Here is a 21,441-nt window from a genome sequence, read left to right on the forward strand (position 1 = left end):
TAGTTACTCAACTACTCGTTAATCATTATGACAAGTCAGCTGGAACCTTCAGGAGCCTGGAACTGTCCCTAGAGCTATCCTTCATCAATGTCTCAACAAGGTACAACTCCAAGCATTCTCCAAATGGACTGGGTTCACCAACATCTTCAACAACATGAAAGGACTACTAGCAACTGAAGATTTGTCTCCTTCGGCTAGCAAAATGTGTAAGCATTCCAAATAACTGCCACACATTGTACTACCTAGAGTTTTTTTTTTTTTGAGTATGTCAGACATGTCTAAGGTGGTGTTTAGTTGGCAAAATCTTTTGGTAAAAATATCACGTCAAACATTTGACCGGATGTCGGAAGGGGTTTTCGGATACGGATCAAAAAATAAATTTCAGATTCATGCTTCGAATGTGTGTTCAAAAACTTGATGTGATGTTTTTGCAAAAACATCACATCAAGTTTCTAAACACACATTTGAAGTATTAAACGCAGTCTAATTACAAAATAAATTTCAGATTCCGTCTAGAAACCGCGAGACAATCTTTTAAGTCTAATTAATTTGTCATTAGCACATGTTGGTTACTGTAGCACTTATGGCTAATCACGTCCTAATTAGACTCAAAAGATTCGTTTCACGATTTCCCCCATAACTATGTAATTAGTTTTAATGTTCATATATATTTAATGTTTTATTTAGATGTCCAAAGATTCGATGTGATATTTTTGGAAACTAAACAGGGCCTTTGTTATAAAAAGATTGGACACCAACCAAACATACAATTAACCCTAGCACAATATTTGCAAGGATGTAAGAATGCAATCTTGTAGCTTTAACTGGCCATAGTCATTCACTCAGACTACAACAAGCTAAGCTATCAAGTGTACATAGTTGTAACCAATAAGACAGGAAGCATTTCAATAATAGTATAACACAAATAACTTATTCACAAGGCAAAACAAAGGTAATAACTTTAGAGTAGCTTCTACAGACTGTAGCACACCCTTTTTTCATCACAGAATTAATCCCATCCCCTAAAAACAAAAATACAAGAGAAAAAACTTCAAAGCTTACTTGAAGCATTCCTCAACTTCTTGATGAAACTGAGACCGAGCTCTCAAATGCAGACCCCATGTGATTGATGACAAACCCGTAAATCTTGCACTTCAACTGCTCAACCTTATCCTTGGTTGTCGCCTCTTCAGCAATCTTGCCTACTCCATCCAACCAGTCACTGATCTTCTTGAACTGGGACAGTACCATTGTTATGTGGCTGCTCTGCTTTCCCCTACTTGCAATATTTTGATCTTCAAACAGGTGGAAACCCAAATCCATTGCCTCGTCCACAAATTTCAGGAACCACGTATGCATCTCACGGCACAAGGCCGTGGCAAGATCAGCCGTCTCGTTCACGCCCTGAGTTTTATTCCATGTGCAGGCTGCTGTCGGGCTTGGTGAGACCTTTGACTGGACCTTTGCAGGAGCTCCATGTGACTGCCTCTTGGACAGGGTTGTTTTTGGAGGTTCCACCGCCGAGGGAGCCTTTGGTTTATCAGCACCTCTCTTCCGAGAGAATGATTCAGGTGCCCTATTCATTAACTTTAGGACTTCAAGATCAGTTGCCAATGCTGCTTCAACCCAATGGGTAGTTGAGTTCTCCCACAATACAGTTTCAGTTCCACTGGTGGCAATAGACTCAGAAATTTTCTTCCACTTGAGAGTATCTTCATAGATAGCAAGGAAAATGTCTACTGTCGGAAGGGGATTGGAGGTTTTCGATGCTGAAGAAAGTTCAGAAAATTTACTGTGGACAGAAGCAAGCTGAGTGTTAGGATCACCAATTTTGTGCTAAATTAAATACCGGGACACAAGTTAGCTTTTAATTACCTTAGGTTCCTGATAACAGATTCAGTGATCAATGCCTCCTGCAGAGCATCAACTGCAGCAATTGCTGCTGCATCTCTTCGTTCAGTGGCTTCCTGCAAATTCAGAGATGAGGTGTGGATCAATGGATGACGATTTGATCATTGCCAAAAAAAAATGAATTGGGAGTGCTTACCTTCCCCATCTTTGACAGTACATCAGAAACTCCATCTAGTGAAATGGTTCCATCGGTCCATTTCGGATCATGAAGCACAATTTTTGGAGCCGCGGCTTTCGTCTTTACTGATGTAGACTCTGTCTTCTTCCGTGGCTTTGGCTTCTCATCTACAGATGAATCTCCATCATTACTGGATAGTTCTGTTGTAACATCACTTAGTCGCCGAGCCATTGCTTCCTGGAGTTAAATAAAAAAAGTTAATTTTTTTGTTGCACAGGTACATGACCACATACAAAGATGCAAGCAAGCAGCAGTTGCATCTAAATGAGCGGCCCTGAAGTAATAGATAATAAATCAGTTACATATATAAAGAAAATAATTATTCAATGCTTCCAATTTTTCTTTTTCCTCAACAAGCATTTGAAGTAACACAAAGGAAATCATACGATTTTGCAAATTTGATCATATGGTTGCACTGATCGATTTCAACTTAGCACACTTTTAACCTAAATCATGTACTAATTGAATTAGTTTCCACTAGCGTCCTACTTGGTTTCCTAGCGAACAAAATCAATGCGCTGTGTGTGTATAATTGCATAGCAATACTAGCCTAGCAACTACAATTCTAAGACATCAATCGTGACATAATGTAACATGATCCTGACCTGTGTCCTCAGAATAGTATCCTTATCCACCTTGACCTTCGATTTCATCAGAGAGCCAGCCGCCGCTGCTGTTGAGGTATTGTCCCAGCTCTTCCTCCCCGGCTTAACGGCTGATCCATTCGTCAAATCTGTCATTTTGGAGATACCAGCCACCAACACCCCGACCTTCTTCTTGCTGCTACCTTCCCCGGACAACCGCCGTGAACTTGGCGACAGTGACGCGCGCCTCCCTCCTGGCGCGGGCGACGCCGCCCCTCTCCTCCCTCCTACAGGTGACGGTTGCCTGTACCTTGATGGCACGACAATCGCCGGCTCCCTCGCTGTGCGACGGTTCTCCTCCTTAGCTGCAGCAAGACTGGGCACCACGCATTTGGACGGCGCCGGTGATGTTGCCCTGGATTTGCCCCTGACTGCAGGTGATGATGGTCGGGAGGCGCCCTTCACCGAGGGCGACGAAGGCCGTGACGCTCCCTTCAGCGCAGGCGATGGATCCCGCTGCTTGGACGGCGCCGGCGACGAGAAGCGGCGCTTGGCGGCCGAGCTGGCCGGGGGCGCCGCAGCCTCTGAAACGTTCTTAGGAGCAAGAACCGTCCTCTTGACGGCATCCGTCGCATCGGACTGCCCCACATTGGCGGAACCGGATGGCATGAGCGGCGGCGCGGCGTCGGAGTGCGAGCCAGGCTGGATGACGTAGCCGCGGGAGCAGGCGGCCGGGCGAGCGACGAGCGGCTCCGGGGTGCCGACGAAGGAGACGCTGCGGGAGGAGGGCACGGGGCGGATCCCGAGCGCGCGGGGAACCGGGCGGGCGAAGCGGAGGCGGTCGAGGTGGACGAGGTGGCCGACGAGCTGCGGGCGCGCGGAGACGAGGGCGTCGGCTTCGTCGGCGGGGAGCTGGACGTAGGTGGAGTGGAGGCCGTCGGAGAGCTGGAGGAGGAAGCCGTTGGGGGGCCAGAGGGAGTCGGCGGTGGAGGCGGTGAGGGCGGGGACTACGGCGGTGACCTGGAGGACCGGGGAGCGGTGGTCGCCGGCGACGCGGTCGTCGGTGTGCATCGCCTGCAGAAGCTTGAGCAGCACCCCCGGCGTGACCGAGGCCATGGCCGGCGGCGGCGGCGATGGTGACGGAGAGAGAGATTTGGGGGAAGGAGACGTTGGAATGGAGCGTCGCGAATGGAGAGAATTTTTCGAATTTCGAAAGGCCCGCTGCTCCGTAGTGGAGTAGTATCGTCGTACTATGAGCCATGTGACAGGTGGGACCCACACACCCGATTCATTCCTGTCCAATGACGTGGGGACAGGAAAATGTAAATGGGCTTTCCAATTCCAAGGATGGATTTTGGGCCTTTGTTGTAGGGCCGAAATCCATAGAGTGGATCATAATTGTGGGCTACCGTAAGTCTCATGATGGGCCAAAATAGGACTGAATTGCAAAAAGGGAAAAAGAAAGGGAACGCTACCGTTAATGGCAATGAGATAATCAGATATGTACGGAAGATATCTTTTCTAAACATTTTATCAGTTTTGAAATCATTGAAATAATTAAAATAATAAGAATCAGCGTAGAAATAGTAACAATTGAAATAATGAGAATCAGCGTAGAAATAGTTGTTTATCGTATAAAATCTAAATCCTACATATGCCTATCTATTTTAGACCGGCGGGACTACTAAAGTATAAAAGTATTAATTAATGCCTACATTACTACATATACATGTTAGATTAGCGTCGTGATGTCCCTGTCGAGGAGGGATGGAAAACTGAGGTGATAGTTAATCGTCTACCACTTACCTCGACCCGGCGCCGGAGCTCCGGTGAGCCGCGGCGACGGTGGCGGAGGTCTATCCACTCATAGTTTCCACCCAACTCCATTGGCTTCGCTTTTTACTGATGGGCGAGCTTCTAGTGCGTCGCATCGCGTGGAGCCGTTGGGTAGAGATGGGGCAAGGGTTTGACTGACGGCAAGGTTTGATTTCTTTCTTGGCCAAACCTTACTGAAATTTTTGGAGAACTTTCAGTTTTCAAATAATGAAATCAACAACAATACTGGATTTAAGTCTGTTGCATCTTCACTATTAAAGCAAGGATTGATCGACACAAAGAGTATACATGGGCACATTCATCTTCTGAAGCAAGAGAGGAACAAGGCGTGGAGTAGTTTGGGTTTGAGGTATCTATCTACCTAAGAAAACGCACTAGAAAAATACTAATTTTTAAGTTAAAAGTTTATCTAAAAGATTTATACTGTGTCGTTGAATCTTAGGCTTAAAAAATTCCTGATTTCACCCTGTAATTTGAAGTTCGTGACTATCGCTTTGCACCGATTGAGCTTAATAATGCGTGGCTGTTAACATGTGTTTTCTAATCGACACCACAAGTCTATAAAACACACGTTTTAGTCCATAGCTTGTACGACTCCCAACAGGGAATATTAGGTATTCATCCCTCCTGACTTGTCTCTCTGAAGTTATCTTCCTCTTCAGCTCTCTCTCTCTCCTCGTCTAGCCTCTGAATCACATCATGCATGACTCACATTCCAAGATTTTTGGGTTATGGCAGTGGTATGGACACCAAACCATGAAACCAACCATCCATAATCCACTGTTATCTCTTCTAGGACCTTCTTTTTTTTTTGTTTCCACGCATTGTGTTTTTCTCACTAAAAAATGGAAGATTTAAAGTTTTCTGGTTTTTAATAGCTATTTAATGGTATAAACAATAAAACTAACTAATACAAAGTTAAAAATCTATTTTAGAAATATGAGATGGTGAGCTTATATACATTTTTTATTTTTTAAAAAAATGTTTAGTCTTAGGAGTGTGCGTGCAAAGGCAATGAAATATCTGGGAAAAAATTGAAAGAAAAACGCAGATATAGTACTGCCACTGATCAGCAGTACTACACGAACAGTGCAATTCTAGGTGAAGATAATCATGGAGGTACAATGTATAACCTGTGCCGCGTGTTAATTGTGGAAGGTGTCAAAAAACAGTGTACAAAGCGGTCCTAAAAGAGCATGTCCAGTCAGCAAAAAACAGCAGTGAAAAGGATGGCTACGATCATTAGTAAAGATGTCATCAGGCATGGAGGGCTCGTTTTTCAGCAAATGTTCTTCAGACGTCTCCATCTCTTCTCTCTTGTCACTGCATCTTTATTCGGAGAGCATGCAGTCATTGATCTTGTAATAGCATGTCCTATCCATAATATAGCCTTAGCTAGCTGTTTGGTTTGAGAATGTCATAAATGGATATTACCCAGAGCAATTGTTTCTATCAATATTTACTTTACTGACCAGTCCTATATACCACGTAGACAACCACCGAAGATGGATTTAGATAAAAGTAAACATGATTACTCCTTCGTCGTAAAATATAAATATTTTCCGTATGTTGCTTGAAATGAATTTAGACATATTCTTTTCAGATTTATTTTGAAAAACATATAGAAATGATTATATTTTGAAACAGATTGACTACTGTATTTAGATAATAGAAAATGATTACATCTCACGTATAATAAACCACAAAGTGTCCTCTTAAAAGGAAAAAACATAGATAGATGAGATAATGCTCCAACTCCTCTTAAAAGCTGGCCAATTGAATTAAAAGATAACATAAACTGCATATGTTCTAGTAAGTAATTATATAGGTACCGCGCCATCCAAATCGAACAAAAGACTCTTAGGCTAATAATTCTAAGGCCTTATTTGATTTAGCTTGGGATCATTATAATATGGTTTATTAGAGTAAACTAAAACAAACATATGAATTATTGTAACAGATTATTATAATCTGGAGTTCAGATTACTATAATATGTAAGCTCGTCCAAATGTGCTTATTTTATATTATTGGGTGTCTTTACCCTTTGGATATGTTAAAATATTAACCCACATTTGTCATTTCTTTCTACTTTAGCTTATAATAATATAACTTACAGTAATCTGACTTAATAATCTGGATTACAATAATCCATAGCTGAAACAAACATGGCCTAAGAGTGTAGCATCACTATATGTAGTATAATGTTCCTATCTGTGATAGGATCAAAGAGAAAGCATGGAGCCAGTTGGTCGACATGAGTATGATAGGTAGGCTGCGTTCTTCACCCCAGTTTCACAACCTATATTCCCTTCCGTGAGCACATTTTTCGAAATGCTAAACAGTGCATTTTTTTATAAAAAATTTCTATAGGAAAGTTATTTTAAAAAAATTATATGAATCCAATTTATAAGTTTTTTATAGCTAATAATTAATTAACTATATGCTAATATGTTTTACGTATCGGTTACTTACCCATCAAAAGAACATGACCGTATTAATTAAGGGATGTTTATTGTTTAACCATAAAATAAAAGTTAGCATATGGAATACTATCTACTCCATATGCTAACTGATGTATGGATCAGAAAGGTTCAAAGTAACCCGGCTTGTCACGTCTGATATGTCATTTGTTTTAACTAGTTACTTCATCATGTTTTATGTTAATTACCTCGGAATTGGGAGCATAGCTGTAACTTGACAGCAACTCAAAGTTGACAAGTATAGAAGCTCCCTTGATTGCTTTGTTCGTGCTTTTCTAAATCACGCACATGATATGAGCGAAGGACAAGAAGATGACTTGGCCTACTAAACTGTCAGCCACCGTTTTCTCGAAAAAGTTGGGCAAATTCGGCGGCTAAAAGTGCAAAAAGTTCGCCCAAGGGCAAAGATGCACGTACAGTGGCGCATGCAAGCCTGAAAATGACACTCTGATTGTTGGATCGATGAGCAGAGATGGTAAGTCTACCAATCATGCATGCATTTTTCTGCATTTCTGCGCAGTAACTCAATACGAATATGCCTAAAACTTTCATCATAAACAAGGCTACCTGGCTCTGTTTATGTATGATAGGTGGTAATTAATTGTTGCCTTGTTGGAATGACAATCTCTCTGACCGACTTGGCCCGTTAATTAGTCCATCGCCAAGCATGTCAACAACGTATATATGTGTCGGACGGATCGAGTAGCCCGTAACCAAGTACTCCAACGCTGAAAAAAAATGCACGATCCTCTGCTTATCGTCAAGTAGAAAACGCTGGAAAAGTAATCAATTCTCTGTTTACCTTCTAGAAAAAAAAAGTGCACAAAAATAGTACTTGCAAGAAAGGACCCTCCATCTCCAGTCAGCGAAAGTTACTAGTAAATTCAGGGATACTAATTCTGTGGGAAAATTGTCTGCATCATGTTCATGCATTTTGTGCTTTGCAAGGGGCATAGAATGCATGTTTATCTATGTAGTGCGTAGGATGATGATGTTTTGAGTTTGATTTTTCTCTAGCTGCATGAACAGTCGTGACTAATCTAATCTACAAGGGAAAGCAGAGAAAGATGTAGGCAAAATTATTTTTTCGTTTTATACTGTAGCGATTACGCGTGGATCAGAACTAGTGCTGAATTTCTAATGAAAACAAACAAATTAAGGACCACATGGGCAGAAGATGTATCGTCTCTGTTGATGGAGTTGGCTAGTTTAGTCAGGACAACAACAACACATGGATAGCTAATCCTTGCGGGTAGGCACCAGCTGCCTTTTCTCTTTAATTCGTCGTCTGAAACAACAAGGAAAACGTGATGGTTGCTTGGTGGATACGAGCAATAGCATTCTGCACTGCACTGCACTGGCGAGAGAGGAACAAGGCAGAGCGACACGTACGTACAGATAGAGTAGTAGGCTCTTCCTTCAGCACAGTACACACCCAGACCCAGGACCAGGAGGTGCTACTACACCTCTTGCAAACTGTGAACGAAACCGGCCTGAAGCTGAAGAAATGTCTATCTAGCATGCATGTTCTTCTGCTGACTAATGTTCTGGTAACATGATGTGTGTTGCTCTTGCTCGTCTTCAGTAATCCCGTCCAGACTCCATCTATCAGTCCTCACCTCTGTCATGTCAAGCTTGGCTAACTATAAGATACCAGCAGATCGCCTAACCAATAAAATAAAATAAAAGATTTCCCCATGTAAAATTAAATTACTGCTGGAGGTAGGCTCCCTTTACTACTCTTTTTGCCGGGAAGGCCAAGGAACGGCCATCCAATTTCGTTAAGCAGAAGAAAAGCATGTACATCTGATTAACAAAGAAATGGTGTCAAATTGCTCGGATAGACAGACAAGGACCCAAGTACGTACAAACTGGGATGTGAAGAAATATGAGGCACAAGTCTTCTGGGACTAGTAGTAGCCAGGTGCAGTGCATCACTAAGCTGCACTCTGTCTGTACGTAGAACATGCATATTCTACTGACGACTAATGTTCTGGCAACATAATGTGTGTTACTCTTTTTTTTTTTGTCACTTGTTGAACAATCCTCAAGCTCCATCCATCCGCCACCATCTCTGTCATGTCAAAGTTTGGGACTTTGGTAGCTATCAGCCTTATCATTCGCTTCTACTTATAAGCCAAAATTTAAAATTTTAACATTAAATTTAGAATTAATTTTAAAGTCTTTTCAGACAAAATATATATAATTTTATTCGTAAATTATTTGCCGTTTGTAAATAGATCATTTTTTTCTCAAAAAACCTGACGATGACCGCTTATAACATATTAGCAGAGTCGCCCGATAGGGATTCTCTAATACTATTCTACAGGTAAAGATAGGATCTGTTTGCTGGGCATCTAACACTGAACATGCTGTATGGGGTACCATTCTATATAAATCATTAAAAAAGAACAAACAAACAAAGAAGGAAGGAAAAATAGAAGCAGATTCATTGCTCCAGATAATACTATTTTGTAACATCCGGGGAACAACAAATACAATCCCCCTTGTTGTATGTGCTTCTGCTTTACTACTTTCATTCAGAAGCATGTATCAATTAATCCTACCTTCCTATTATCAACATGGATTTTCATGATGCTTAAGTGCTTACTAACCATCAGCTAGCTAGATGCACTCTACTAGTAGATAAACATCTAGGACAAGTTTGTCATAGTTCCCTCTGTTCTTTGTTTGGGTGTTCAGTGCCCTGAATCTAGCTCAGCTGCTACAGGATGGCTGGATCAACTGCCGCTGAGGCTGACAGGTGGGGCCTCCAGCTGATTCCCTTGATTCCAAGTCCAAGGATGCAGAGGTGAGGTTTCTGTAGTTTGTGCTGTACACCAAGGAGAGGAAAGAAAGAATCGATTTTTTTTGGAGATGGAGTAGCTAGGCGGAGCATGTCCTCCGCAGAAGCGAGCTGCCGCCGCGGAACATCTCGTCGATGGCGATGACGATGGCCATGGCGAGCGGCGCGCCGAGGCGTGGCTCCGCCACCAGGCGGAACACGTCGTCCCCGACCGACTCCTTCCGCCTCACCTCCGCCACGGCGTCCCCGCGCGCGTCGCGCACCGCGCAGGCCCGGCGCCCGTAGGAGCCCTCCACCACGTAGGCCTCCTCGGGCAGCGGCAGGGAGGAGGAGAGGGGCGTGACGTGCGCGAGCGCCTTGGAGGCGCGGAGGCCGCGGCGGAGATGGCGGCGGACGGAGAGGAGCGGCGTGGAGGCCCCCTCGCCGTCGCCGTCGTAGATGATCCAGTTGTCCGATAGGCAGAGCCTCTTGCGGCGGATGGTGAGGAGTGGGTTGCCGGCGACGTCCATGAGGACGAGCTCGGGGCGCCTGGACGTGGTGGAGGAGGAGGCGTCGTAGCAGTCGACGCGGAAGGCGAGGTTGCCCTTGGCGTCGAAGACGGTGAAGCCGTGGCAGTTGAAGAGCAGCGACTTGCGCCACACCGTGAGCACCACCGGCGGCTGATCTTGATCTTGTTGTTGGGAAACGATGCCGGCGCTAATGCAGGGAGGCTCTGGCACGGCGACGTTGGGGTGTACCTTGGCGGCCATAATTTGGAACTTGTTGTTGGCAGTGCAGGAAGAAGACGGAATGGAATGAGTGGAGGTGGAGGTGGAGGAGAGGGCGAGGAATTTATACCGCGCGCGCGGGGCTGGGGCTGGGTGCGTGCTTGCGTGGATGGACGGCACACGAAGAAGAAGAAGAAGAAGAAGAAGATTAAAAGGCATTTCCTTTGGCTTTGCATATAGTAGTGGGTAGTGGATGTGGGCGGCGGGTTATTTGCGCTAGCTACAGCATACAATACCTCATTGATCACCTCGCTACGTACTACTACTCCCTCATTTTCTGGCCGCGTATTTCAGTATTTATCTTATTCAAAAAAACTTCATCCTATTAAAAAACTTATATTCTTAGTATTTATTTTATTTAAATTAAATTTATTATCAATAATTTAAACTATAACTTAAAATTTTATATATTTTTATAGATTCTCTGAATAAGTCGAATAAACATGTGACGAAGAGTTAGCGAATCATCCGTAGAATATTTGCAACAACTATTTGATCGATACTTATTTCTTTTGTTTGTCTGATATAGTATTTTTCTAAGTTTAGTGCCATTGATGGTTCGGTTTTTTAATTGAATCTATCTCTACAGTTTTTTTTTTTACTTCAGGTACCTCAGTTTGAAGAAGAACCTAGCCGGTATTTTCGGTTGCCGTATGGGCTTCCGCCATCATCTAGCGCAGACAGATCGTATCGTCAACGAAAAAAAAAATGCGTGTACGAGCTAGCTCGCTAGCTAGGCGGTGGACGAACATATTCTTTGGCTAGCCACACCGGCTTAATTCACTTTTATTTCTACAACCAACCCAAAGTTATTCCCCACAGTCTTGTAAAGTGTTAAGGTGGTAAAGCTATAACCCATAATTCAATGGACTACTGCCAAAGGCTCCAAAGCACCGCTTGTCAAACATGATAGCATATAAACGTATAAAAGGATTGTTTTTTAATTTTTTAAATATTTTTAATAAATAATATTGTTACTAAATCTCGGAGAAAAAAATATTCCCATTGTATGAACCTTTTGGCCACACCACAAACATTGGCGTGGCAAGACAATAGTACCATACACCGGTGTGATAACATTGTCTTGCCACGCCACCAACACCAACACTGAGTGTTGTAGCCAAAATGTTTATACGGTAAAAGTATTTTTCTTTGAGGTTTAGTAATACAATTATTTATTAAAAATGTTTACAAATTTCAAGGATCCAAAAATACAAGAGAATTTTGGATTCGATGAGTAGCTTTTGCCATAAATTTATCCTACACCTACTAATTTTCTTGTACAACTCTCCCCTTTATAAGATATAAGCATTTTTAGATTTTTTAAGTACACATTAATATTAAGAAGAGAAGACTTTGATACCCCTTAATAAATGTGGAAAACTGGAAGTGAAATGTTGGATGAAATATAATTTTAGTGTGGATAGCATTAAAAAATCTTCATATTGTCGAAACAATATTTGAATACTATAAATATTTATATTTGATGTGAGTTGTCCATTTCATCAAATCTAATGCTCCATGCATGATTAAAATGTACCAACTAATAAGAGGTATTTAAATAGTGGATGAGGTACTTAAGTAAAAAGAACTAACAAGGGAATTTTGCGTAACTATTCTTTGTGATGTCTCCAAATCCAACTTGCAACAAACGATATATATCCTGATTCTTTGGTTAAGATGCGCATAAATAAATTTATGCATGTTGGAGCTAGAACAAATGCTCCGTGATCAGGTAGCAGCTGGTCCGGCATGTGGTGGCAAGTAATCTACTGCTGCCTCCGTCTTAAATGTTAAGGTTATTAACTTTTCAATACACGTTTTGACCATTCGTCTTAAGCAAAAAAATTATATAATTATTAATTATTTTTATATCATTTCATTTATTGTTAAGTATATTTTTATGCACATATATATAGTTTTACATATTTTGTAAATTTTTTTAAATAAGACGAATGGTTAAGCGTATATAAAAAAATCAACGATGTCAAAAAAAAAACATAGGGAGTATGATTCAGATGAAATGATTCAAGAGATATGCCAGGACATCCTATACTAATTTAGGACGATTGAATGATCCTCAAGTGGCTATATATACCGGAGAAGAATATTTCTACGTCTAAAACAAACTCTGTGAGCACCATATGTGTATAATAACGTCGATGGAACACGTGCGTGTGGTTAATACTTTGTCCGTTAAAAAACTTCATCTTTATCAACTTTATTTATCTCACATAGATATTACATTTAGAATAATAATTGTATTGGAGTTTGAAAAAGTGGAGGACAAGTTCATTGTAGCTTGAGAAAATGGAGAACAAGCTTATTGAAGTTTAAGAAAGTAAATAGCATTTTAGTCTTTTATTTATATATTGATATGTATGCGATGAGTAAAGATGGAATAAGTAGGGGTTGTTTGGTTTATGGACGTAAACGATATGAATATTTTATGACGGTATCAATACCATTTTTTAATAATAATAATAACAATAATAATAATAATAATATTTTCTTGATTATTTTTAAAACTTTATTTTTTAAATAGATGTCTGTAATAATTAAATTTATAAATATGAATTTTTAACCATTTCTATAAAAACAATAAAATATTGGTACCATTTCCAATCATTTCCAACCGTTTACATCCTAGTGTCGTCATAACTCGTATAAATTTGTCACAACTCAAGTTAAAATTTAACAAATCAGATGTGTTTTTGTTTGCGCGAGTGTATTAATATTTCCTATCAAATACACTGGGCACACACGTTCATAACCTAATAAATTGTGATAATTTGTCTCGTGTTAGCTTGTGTGTCTCTATTTTGTCATGTTAGCTGAAGTGTATCTTTATTCTGCCAACCAAATCTTAGAGCAAGTTAGCTAAAATACTGTGATAATCTTAATTAGTTAAATTATGTACGCCAACCAAACATGCTCTCCTAAGTATCTAAGCAGCTAAACTAGCTAGCCAGATATTTATGTTATAGTTGAATTGTAATGTACTCCATGGTTGCATCAACAAATAATTAATCAAACCCAGATATGTCTGTTGAAATTAAGGATACGTACATTTGGGAGAATATTAATTTGACATATTGTGTAGTCAAGAGTCACTTGCAGTGGTGGCCAAATCAACGAGTATTATGTACTATTCCTAAATCCTAAGAATATATACGGAAAAATAACGCGTACAATTTGTTCTTCTCTATGAACCTGCTGACGTCTATATATCCACCAATAATGTTAACTGGTTGAGTTTATCCGTATATACCTTAATGAATTGCTCGTGTGAGTTAATATGGTCAGCTAGCATATGGTATATGTCGCTGTTGCTATTGGCATATTCTACATCCGTCCCTAAACGTATAACGTCCTTAACTTTTTTGATCATTTGTTTTATTCAAAAAAGTTACATAATTATTAATTATTTTTATACCATTTTATTTATTATTAAGTATACTTTTATATATATAGCTTTATATATTTAAAAAAATTAAATAAGATGAATGGTTAAACATATATAAAAAAGTCAACGGTGTTAAATATTTAGGGAGCGGGGAGTACGCATTACATGTTTGTGAAATCGATGCAGCACACGTACGTATACATTAATTTCGTATATATCTATGGATACGTTCCCCTCCGTTTTTTAGCGGATGTTTTGATTCTTGATGTACTTGTCTTATATAACTTTTTTAAATATACAAAATTATAAGTTATATTTAAAGTGTATTTAATAATAAATTAAATTATAATAAAATAATAATACTTATATTTTTTTAATAAGACCAATGTTCATAGATTCAAAAATTAACAGGAGCAAATTAAAAAAAGGTCAGGTGTATATATACCGTACCTAGGGGTGTGGTAATATGCCTAACCATTTTACTAATAAAATTTAAACGTTGGGTTTAAAACGAGTTAAAAATAAAATTATATAAAATTTTGTGCTAAAAATTTTAAAAATTAAATATGATTGTGAAAGAACAAGTGTCTTAGCCCATTACCACTTCTATCCGTACAACTCATGTGGATGGGAGGGGTGGCTAAAGAGTTTAAGGTTAATTAAGTGGCGTAGTCCAAAAGGAACTCGGATATTAATTGACGCAACATGCATTATGTTCAGTGAATTCAGACGCGTGAAGTAGCCAGCAGATGTAAATGCAACTCTTGCCTCCAGATTAAGCTTCTCGATATGGAGTACTACACAATGGTATATCCTGGATAGCTTGTTCCTCTGGAAGGGGGCACAAGCACAATTCTTCACCTTCTATGCGTGTGTTGAAGGCAAAGATGGAGACAATTAATAATTAATTATATAACAATTCGTTCATGTGTATTTGATCGCTGAAGTTATGCTTTGCTTTGCAAAGAACTATATATATACTTCCTACCTCCGTTTCGTTTGACTTTTTTAATTGTAAAGTTTGACCATTCGTCTTATTAAAAAAATTTAGTGTAAATATAAAAAATAACAAGTCATACTTAAAGTTCTTTTGATAATAAAGTAAGTCACAAGCAAAAAAAATATTTCTGTAATTTTTTTGAATAAGACAAATAATCAAACATTGTAACAAAAAAAATCAAACATCTTACATTATAAAACGGAGAAAGTACTAAAAAGCATCCAGGTCAGAAAGCGAAGATAGATTTAGGAGGCTCCCAATGCTCCATGCTCCTCCCACTTATTTGTTCGCTCTCGAAAGATTGATCAGCATAAAGTTTGTCCTACAGACCTACACACCATGAAAACTGTATAAAGCATGGTTTGCCACATGCATGTCAGGTATGGCATTCGCTAACAAACAAATTACCCCAAAACTCTAACCGTAGCTTAGAGCTAAGATTGATTCGCACTGCACGGGGGCTGTCTCTTCGACAGATCGATCTTAATTGGCATTTTCTTCTAGCTCTCATGCATGCATATGGACAACACTTAATTGGTTCATGAATATCTAGAATGTTTCAATCGCTCATTGCTCTCTCTTCTAGCTCTCTGCTTAATTAATTGCTTGTCCATGATGATTAGGACACAGAGAGAATAGACATGCACGCAGCCTGCAGGTTTGGGAGGGAACACACAATGCCATCAGAGCACACCATCCAAACTGGCCCATGTGGCCACTCCAGCTAGCTGGACAAATATGGTTTGAGATATCTAGCAAAAGCTTCTTTTAGGTTGTGTTTTTGATCAGTGATGAATTGATGGTGATGCTGCATTAATGTTCCAATAGCTTACTCACATCTGTCAGGTTATATTGGTACTACATGGACATGCTGCGTTTGCACAGTTTACACCTAGCATCCTGATTGCAGTGATTGTTGGCTAGGAGCCACACTATCATGTTTTAGTACTTCCTCTTGCTTCAGGTAAAAAACATATGCTGAAAATTAAACCTGAATGTTTACTACAGTAATTTGGTCCGGAAAGCATAACTGAGTAAAAAAAAATGTGCATGAGTGCTGAGCTAGCAACTTGTTGAATTATTTTTTTTTCGTTTCTGTTGTTTCTAACCTGATTAACGATTTTAGAATATGATATCACTAGATATCTCCAACAAGCGCATATATAGTGGTTTGCTTTGTAAGCAACTACAAAAATAGGTCAACATTATCTTAATGGAAAGATTACAAACCTTTGAACATTGTCTTAAAAATAGTGTCATCTTCATTGCTGTTGACTGAACACTTGCTTGCACTAGTTCATCAGTTTAGTATTATCTGATCAGAGCCAAACAGCGACCGATCCCATGCAATTAGGTAGAGCGTGTAGGATCGAAATAGAGTTAAACAGACCTACCAAAGGGGAGTGAATGGTAGAGAAAACCAAAACCCAAAAATCTTTCGCGGAATAAAAGATTACCTCTGGTTCGCCGCTCCTGCGATTACCTCTGGTAACACCGTCCTATGCCGCCAATCTGGTTACGCCGCTCCTGAGATTAACTTGATCGCGTTGCTCCTATGTCATCAATCAGATCGTCGAGATCCAGAGAAATACCGGTAGATGAAAGCAGAATATGTAGATTGAATGCTCTCAACTTTATTGCTTCAACTAGTATTTACTAAGTGCAACAACAGCATTCCTCTCAAAATTGTTGATCTAGAATCAACAACTATTCAACTCTAATTTTCTAATTCTAAATATCACAAAAAGCATAACGAGGGCATACCCCTCGGTACCTATTTATATCAACAAAATCTATCTCTGACTAGGAATCAGACTCCTTATCCTAGTAGGACTCATCTCCAAAATTATTCTAATTAGAATCCAAAACCAAACCTCGGTGCTACAGTACCCGCGTGCTACAGTACCCGAACATGAACAGTGCGTGGTCGCTACAGTAGTCGACAGTCCGGGTTCGCTACAGTAACCCGCACGGCTACAGTATGGCTACAGTACCCGACCAACTCCTTTTCGCTTTTTCTCATCCGATCGATCCGATTTAATTCGCGATTTTTCCGATGCTTACACATGCAACATGTGAAGCCCGTTACGACTCCATCCCACACAGTGTTCCTCCACCATCTGCCATCTCGTATTCAACATGGTCACCCGGCATCCTTGATCGTCTGGACCTCAGCTCCTCCCTGAGCTTAGTCACGATCCCACCGCCGGTGACCGATATTGACCTCCGAGAATCACGACTCTACTCCAACCATGTCACATGGCATTCCGACCATCCAGACCTCGGTTTCTTCCTGAACTTAGTCATGGTCCGCATCCCGATCATCCAGACCTCAGTTCTTCCCTGAACCTAGTCATGGTCCTTACCAGCCATTGACCACAGTTGACCTTAAGTCACCTGCACACACAGAGACAAACAAACCGTTTCTGGGCACAGATATCGCAACCTGACCCACATTAGTCACACACACACCAACGCAATAACTGCTTACAAACTAAATCTATCAATTTACAAGCCAATTGTTCATCACAAAATATAGATCATGACTATGATCTTACAGAGCGTACATAGGTAGAGAATAACAATGAAGCGATCAATGCAAAACCGACGCAGCATGCACTACCCTGAACAAGTAACCCAAGATAAACAAATATATAAACACCTTTGTAGATTGACTTATCTCTTAATCCTTCAAACTTGATGAGCATGTGTATATATGCAACTTGTTTAATGTCAAGTCACCAAACAATGGCAATATGATAAGTGAAGCTAAAGCTTTTCGGTCACAGGTGCATGCATGTACAAGTACATGTGTGTGCTTCATATCAATGGCAGATGTTCTCTTTTCTTTTATGAAAGTGTGGTGACAAACTACTTTACAAAGAACGCACAGGATGGATCACACTTTGCAGTGGATTTGCATGACAACTCCTATTCAGAATTCAGACAGTGGATGCTCTAATTAGTTTAGTGAGAGCAAAAGTCAAACTGATTAATTAGTTCATCCACTATCGTCACTCTATCCATTTAACTTTTCTCAGCAAGTCAACCTGCTCATCATTTCATTTTCATCATGGTATATGCGTTATTTCTATATATATTTTGCGAATTTTTCAATTTTTGATTTCATTTATTAAATAATTTATAAATTTAATTTTGTATTTAAAAAGAATCACAAAACTAACATCATACTGCCCTCTAGGAGGGCGGAAAGGTGACGTGGCATACAACAGGACAGACGGGAGGAACGGGCGCAAACGGCGTCCTAGGCTTTTTTGCATTTAACCTCTTTTCACCATCTATAAGGGCGGAAAGGGGAAAAATAAAAAAAATATAGCCTGGCCAAGAGATGAGCGAGGAGGGTGACCATTTTGCAAAAAACCCCTTTCCGCCTCTACAGAGGGTGAAAATGGGCTAAATACGAGAAAGCCCAGGACGCCGTCATCGACTGTTTCTCCCGTCCGCCCCGCCGTATGCCATGTAGGCTTTCTGTCCTCCTAGAGGGCGGTAGGAGGTTAGATCTGTGAGTTTTGAAATGCAAAATCATTTAAGTAAATTATTTAAGAAATAAAATCAAAAATTCAAAAAATTCTATATTTTGCGGGCCAATTTTATACACCGTTTAGTTTGTAGTGTTGCAAATTTGCACTCAGATTTGGGCCGGCCCAGAGAACAAGATGGGCTCGAGAAAAGTAGAGGCCATTTCCTCCCCGATTCGTGGCTGTCCCTCCTCTCCGGCGAGGCTGTGCCTGTAGATGCTTGGTCTCTCCGCCGTCCTCCGCCGCGTCCCACCTCTCACTCTCGCTCTCGCTCTCGCTCCGCCGGCGCCTCCTCGGCCGTTTGGCCGCCTGCAGCTGCTGCTGCCGCGTGCCAGCTCCTCTTCCTCTTCATCTTCTTCGCCGCCGGTGGTCCAGGGGATGGAGGCGTGTTACAAGTTCGGGCCCTACAAGATCGACGCGAGGGAGGTGTTCCACTCCACGCCGCTCTCCTACGCCATGGTCAACCTCCGCCCACTCCTCCCTGGTAATCTCCTCACTTCCCCTTCCCTATTTTTACTAACTTGATCGATCCATTCTCTATGGCTGCCTCCACTCCCCTCGCTCACTGCCGTAGTTTACAGTCCCAAAATTTGTAGCGTAAATTACGGAAAAGCTATTTTTTGTAGCTCGACATTGCTAGTTTTGTTGATCATCACTTCGCAAAGTTATAGTGCAAGTGTCAAATGCTAGCAGTACATGTGTAGATGCAGATGCTAGCTAATCTATTCACAGTTAAATCTTTTTACCTCCTAAAAAGGGAAAAGAGAAATGTTTTAACTGATCTCTTTTTTTATACAACTCTCATCTTCCTCCATCTAACAATTTCATATGAACACCATCTTACCACCGTACCATTCACGATTCTGTCGACCTTGACCTTGCTTCATTCAATTTCTGATATAACATGTTTCATATTCTGCTTTTGTTTCTTAACCATATCATTCCTTATTGTGCAGGTCATATCCTTCAATTGCACCAAAGAGACTTCTATTTTTTCAGCAAGCTTCCATTTCGGAGATATTTACATTTAATGCCTTTCATGCGCTTGCACTGCTAGTTCCATGAGGACTGTCAATGAAATGTACTTGCTTTTGCTGGCTTGTGCTGTGGTAAAGCTCATCAAAACATTCAACCTAATACAAAAGAAATGGACCAGTTGAATTTAATTATTGATGAAAAGGTTGGGTTCATTTACTCTTATTCTATACTCAATAAATATCAAGTCTGCCTTGAGGATAATGTTCTTCAGGTGTCCATTCTATGGATTGGCTGAAATTGTGTTGTAGGAATGTTAATTCGTTGGATGCCATCTTACTTGAATGATCTTCTCAGAGGATGTCATTTTTACCATGAGATGTTGTTGATACATGCAATGGACCTATCTGTAGTGTTTATCTGCTACTTGGTTGTGATTGATATAACTGTCAATTGTACTGCCCTATTGGGCAGATCTTTTATAATTTTATTGGTTAGCCATACTTTTTATTTGTAGTGTGGTACATTGAGTGAATATGATATACTGCTTTTCCCTTGACAATTTCCAAATGTTCTAGTATGCCCCAAGCGTGAAGTGAAAAGGTTTGCTGATCTAAGTTCTGATGAGACTAGTGACTTATGGGTTACTGCAAAGGAAGTTGGTGTACAGCTCGAGCAGTACCACGGAGCGTCTTCACTCACATTTGCTATTCAGGTAAGGTCTATGTATTTATGCCTCTACTGCAATTATTCACTATTTCAGTGTTTAATCATACCATTAAAATGAGTACTATGTTGCTTCTGGGGTCCTAAATATGATGATCTTATTGTGTGTGAAATAAGACGTCTACTTTTCTATACAAGTGTTCTTAACTTTTTTTTTATCATTTACCGTAGCTATACCTTTGCATCTGTCATGAATTTTCTTATTTCTATATTTTATTATAATATTATTATGCTATTTACTCATTAGTTTTAGTGCTTATCAGGATGGTCCACAAGCTGGTCAAACAGTTCCACATGTCCACATCCATGTCATCCCTAGAAAGCAAGGAGATTTTGAGAAAAATGATGAAATATATGATGCGGTTTGTGGCCATACTTCTTAATCAATCTTCTTTCATCTGATACTTTAACCCAAAACTTCCATCACAAAATGCTTACCTACTTGCTTTGTAATAGATTGATGTCAAAGAGAGAGAATTGAAGGAGAAGCTTGATCTGGACATAGAGAGAAAGGATAGGACCATGGAAGAAATGGCTCATGAGGCCAATGAGTACCGTGCTCTTTTCTCTTAGATGCATTTCTTTTAAACCGTCTCCAAATTGACCTACTCTTCTCCAGAAGTTATCGTTGTAACTGTTAGTCTGTTTCTGTTAGTCCTTCGTCATGGGAATTCAAGTCTTCAACTGATATCATGAAATTATCTAATATGGTGCACTACTTGTTTGGTGTAAGAGATGTGTTCTTACTGGATAAATCCTTATCTTTGAAACTAATTATGTCATGTGGAGGAGTTATTTGCTGGAAAATTATATGTTCACTGTCAAATGTCTCTTCATACAGTACTGTTGGATGGATACCCTTTTCCATATGAAATTACACATCCATAAATCATGGGTAGCTGGTCCGGTGATGCTATGGTTTCACAATCTACAAAATGGTAACAAAATACATTATATAACCTTTCAATGCCTACATAAAAGCAAGAAGGCTCATTCTTCTGGTCTTCAGGATCAAGTAGAGGACTTACAATCCATGCTGTCAATACATTGCATTTAGTTTCAGTTTTAAGAAAATGACTTCTCCAATTTCTGCTAGCTGTATATTGTTCATTTAATCACAGTTAAAAAAGTGTCCTCTTATGTCTATGTGGATTGTCATGATAAATTCTGTTTTCGACATGTCATATTGTGGGAAAAGCCAGAAATTCAATATAGCTGAGTAGTCACGTTTC

The 21,441-nt window shown here is 40.2% G+C and overlaps 3 protein-coding genes across 3 annotated transcripts; 1 reads left to right on the forward strand and 2 right to left on the reverse strand.

The window, feature by feature from the left end:
- Positions 1-741: 741 nt before the first annotated feature.
- On the reverse strand, positions 742-3,879 carry LOC102705212 (treacle protein-like). The gene is made up of 4 exons (XM_006664226.3): positions 2,695-3,879; positions 2,048-2,266; positions 1,876-1,967; positions 742-1,792 (listed from the first exon to the last, which is right to left on the reverse strand). Exons 1-4 carry the CDS (start codon positions 3,787-3,789, stop codon positions 1,075-1,077), a joined length of 2,124 nt encoding a protein of 707 aa, XP_006664289.3. The 5' UTR covers positions 3,790-3,879; the 3' UTR covers positions 742-1,074.
- Positions 3,880-9,418: 5,539 nt separating this feature from the next.
- On the reverse strand, positions 9,419-10,577 carry LOC102708944 (protein LURP-one-related 8-like). Its single transcript, XM_006663696.3, has one exon. The coding sequence runs from the start codon at positions 10,543-10,545 to the stop codon at positions 9,877-9,879; it is 669 nt and encodes a 222-aa protein (XP_006663759.2). The 5' UTR covers positions 10,546-10,577; the 3' UTR covers positions 9,419-9,876.
- An 8,109-nt stretch (positions 10,578-18,686) lies between these two features.
- Positions 18,687-21,052, forward strand: LOC102709226 (bifunctional bis(5'-adenosyl)-triphosphatase/adenylylsulfatase FHIT-like). Its single transcript, XM_015843030.2, has 4 exons — positions 18,687-18,994; positions 20,052-20,198; positions 20,473-20,571; positions 20,666-21,052. The coding sequence occupies exons 1-4, from the start codon at positions 18,725-18,727 to the stop codon at positions 20,780-20,782; spliced, it is 633 nt and encodes a 210-aa protein (XP_015698516.1). The 5' UTR covers positions 18,687-18,724; the 3' UTR covers positions 20,783-21,052.
- Positions 21,053-21,441: the final 389 nt, after the last annotated feature.

The sequence above is a fragment of the Oryza brachyantha genome, chromosome 12 (assembly GCF_000231095.2).
Source record: "Oryza brachyantha chromosome 12, ObraRS2, whole genome shotgun sequence".
Taxonomy (NCBI): domain Eukaryota; kingdom Viridiplantae; phylum Streptophyta; class Magnoliopsida; order Poales; family Poaceae; genus Oryza; species Oryza brachyantha.

What these genes read in the sequence shown, in the direction of transcription:
- LOC102709226 (XM_015843030.2), top strand. Translation starts at nt 18,725, where the DNA reads ATGCTTGGTCTCTCCGCCGTCCTCCGCCGCGTCCCACCTCTCACTCTC. An exon ending in TCCGCCCACTCCTCCCTGGT is followed by an intron (nt 18,995 to 20,051) that starts AATCTCCTCACT and finishes TGACAATTTCCA; the next exon opens with AATGTTCTAGTATGCCCCAA. An exon ending in CACTCACATTTGCTATTCAG is followed by an intron (nt 20,199 to 20,472) that starts GTAAGGTCTATG and finishes AGTGCTTATCAG; the next exon opens with GATGGTCCACAAGCTGGTCA.
- LOC102705212 (XM_006664226.3), bottom strand. Translation starts at nt 3,789, where the DNA reads ATGGCCTCGGTCACGCCGGGGGTGCTGCTCAAGCTTCTGCAGGCGATG. An exon ending in ATACTATTCTGAGGACACAG is followed by an intron (nt 2,267 to 2,694) that starts GTCAGGATCATG and finishes ATTTAACTCCAG; the next exon opens with GAAGCAATGGCTCGGCGACT. An exon ending in TACTGTCAAAGATGGGGAAG is followed by an intron (nt 1,968 to 2,047) that starts GTAAGCACTCCC and finishes CTGAATTTGCAG; the next exon opens with GAAGCCACTGAACGAAGAGA.
- LOC102708944 (XM_006663696.3), bottom strand. Translation starts at nt 10,545, where the DNA reads ATGGCCGCCAAGGTACACCCCAACGTCGCCGTGCCAGAGCCTCCCTGC.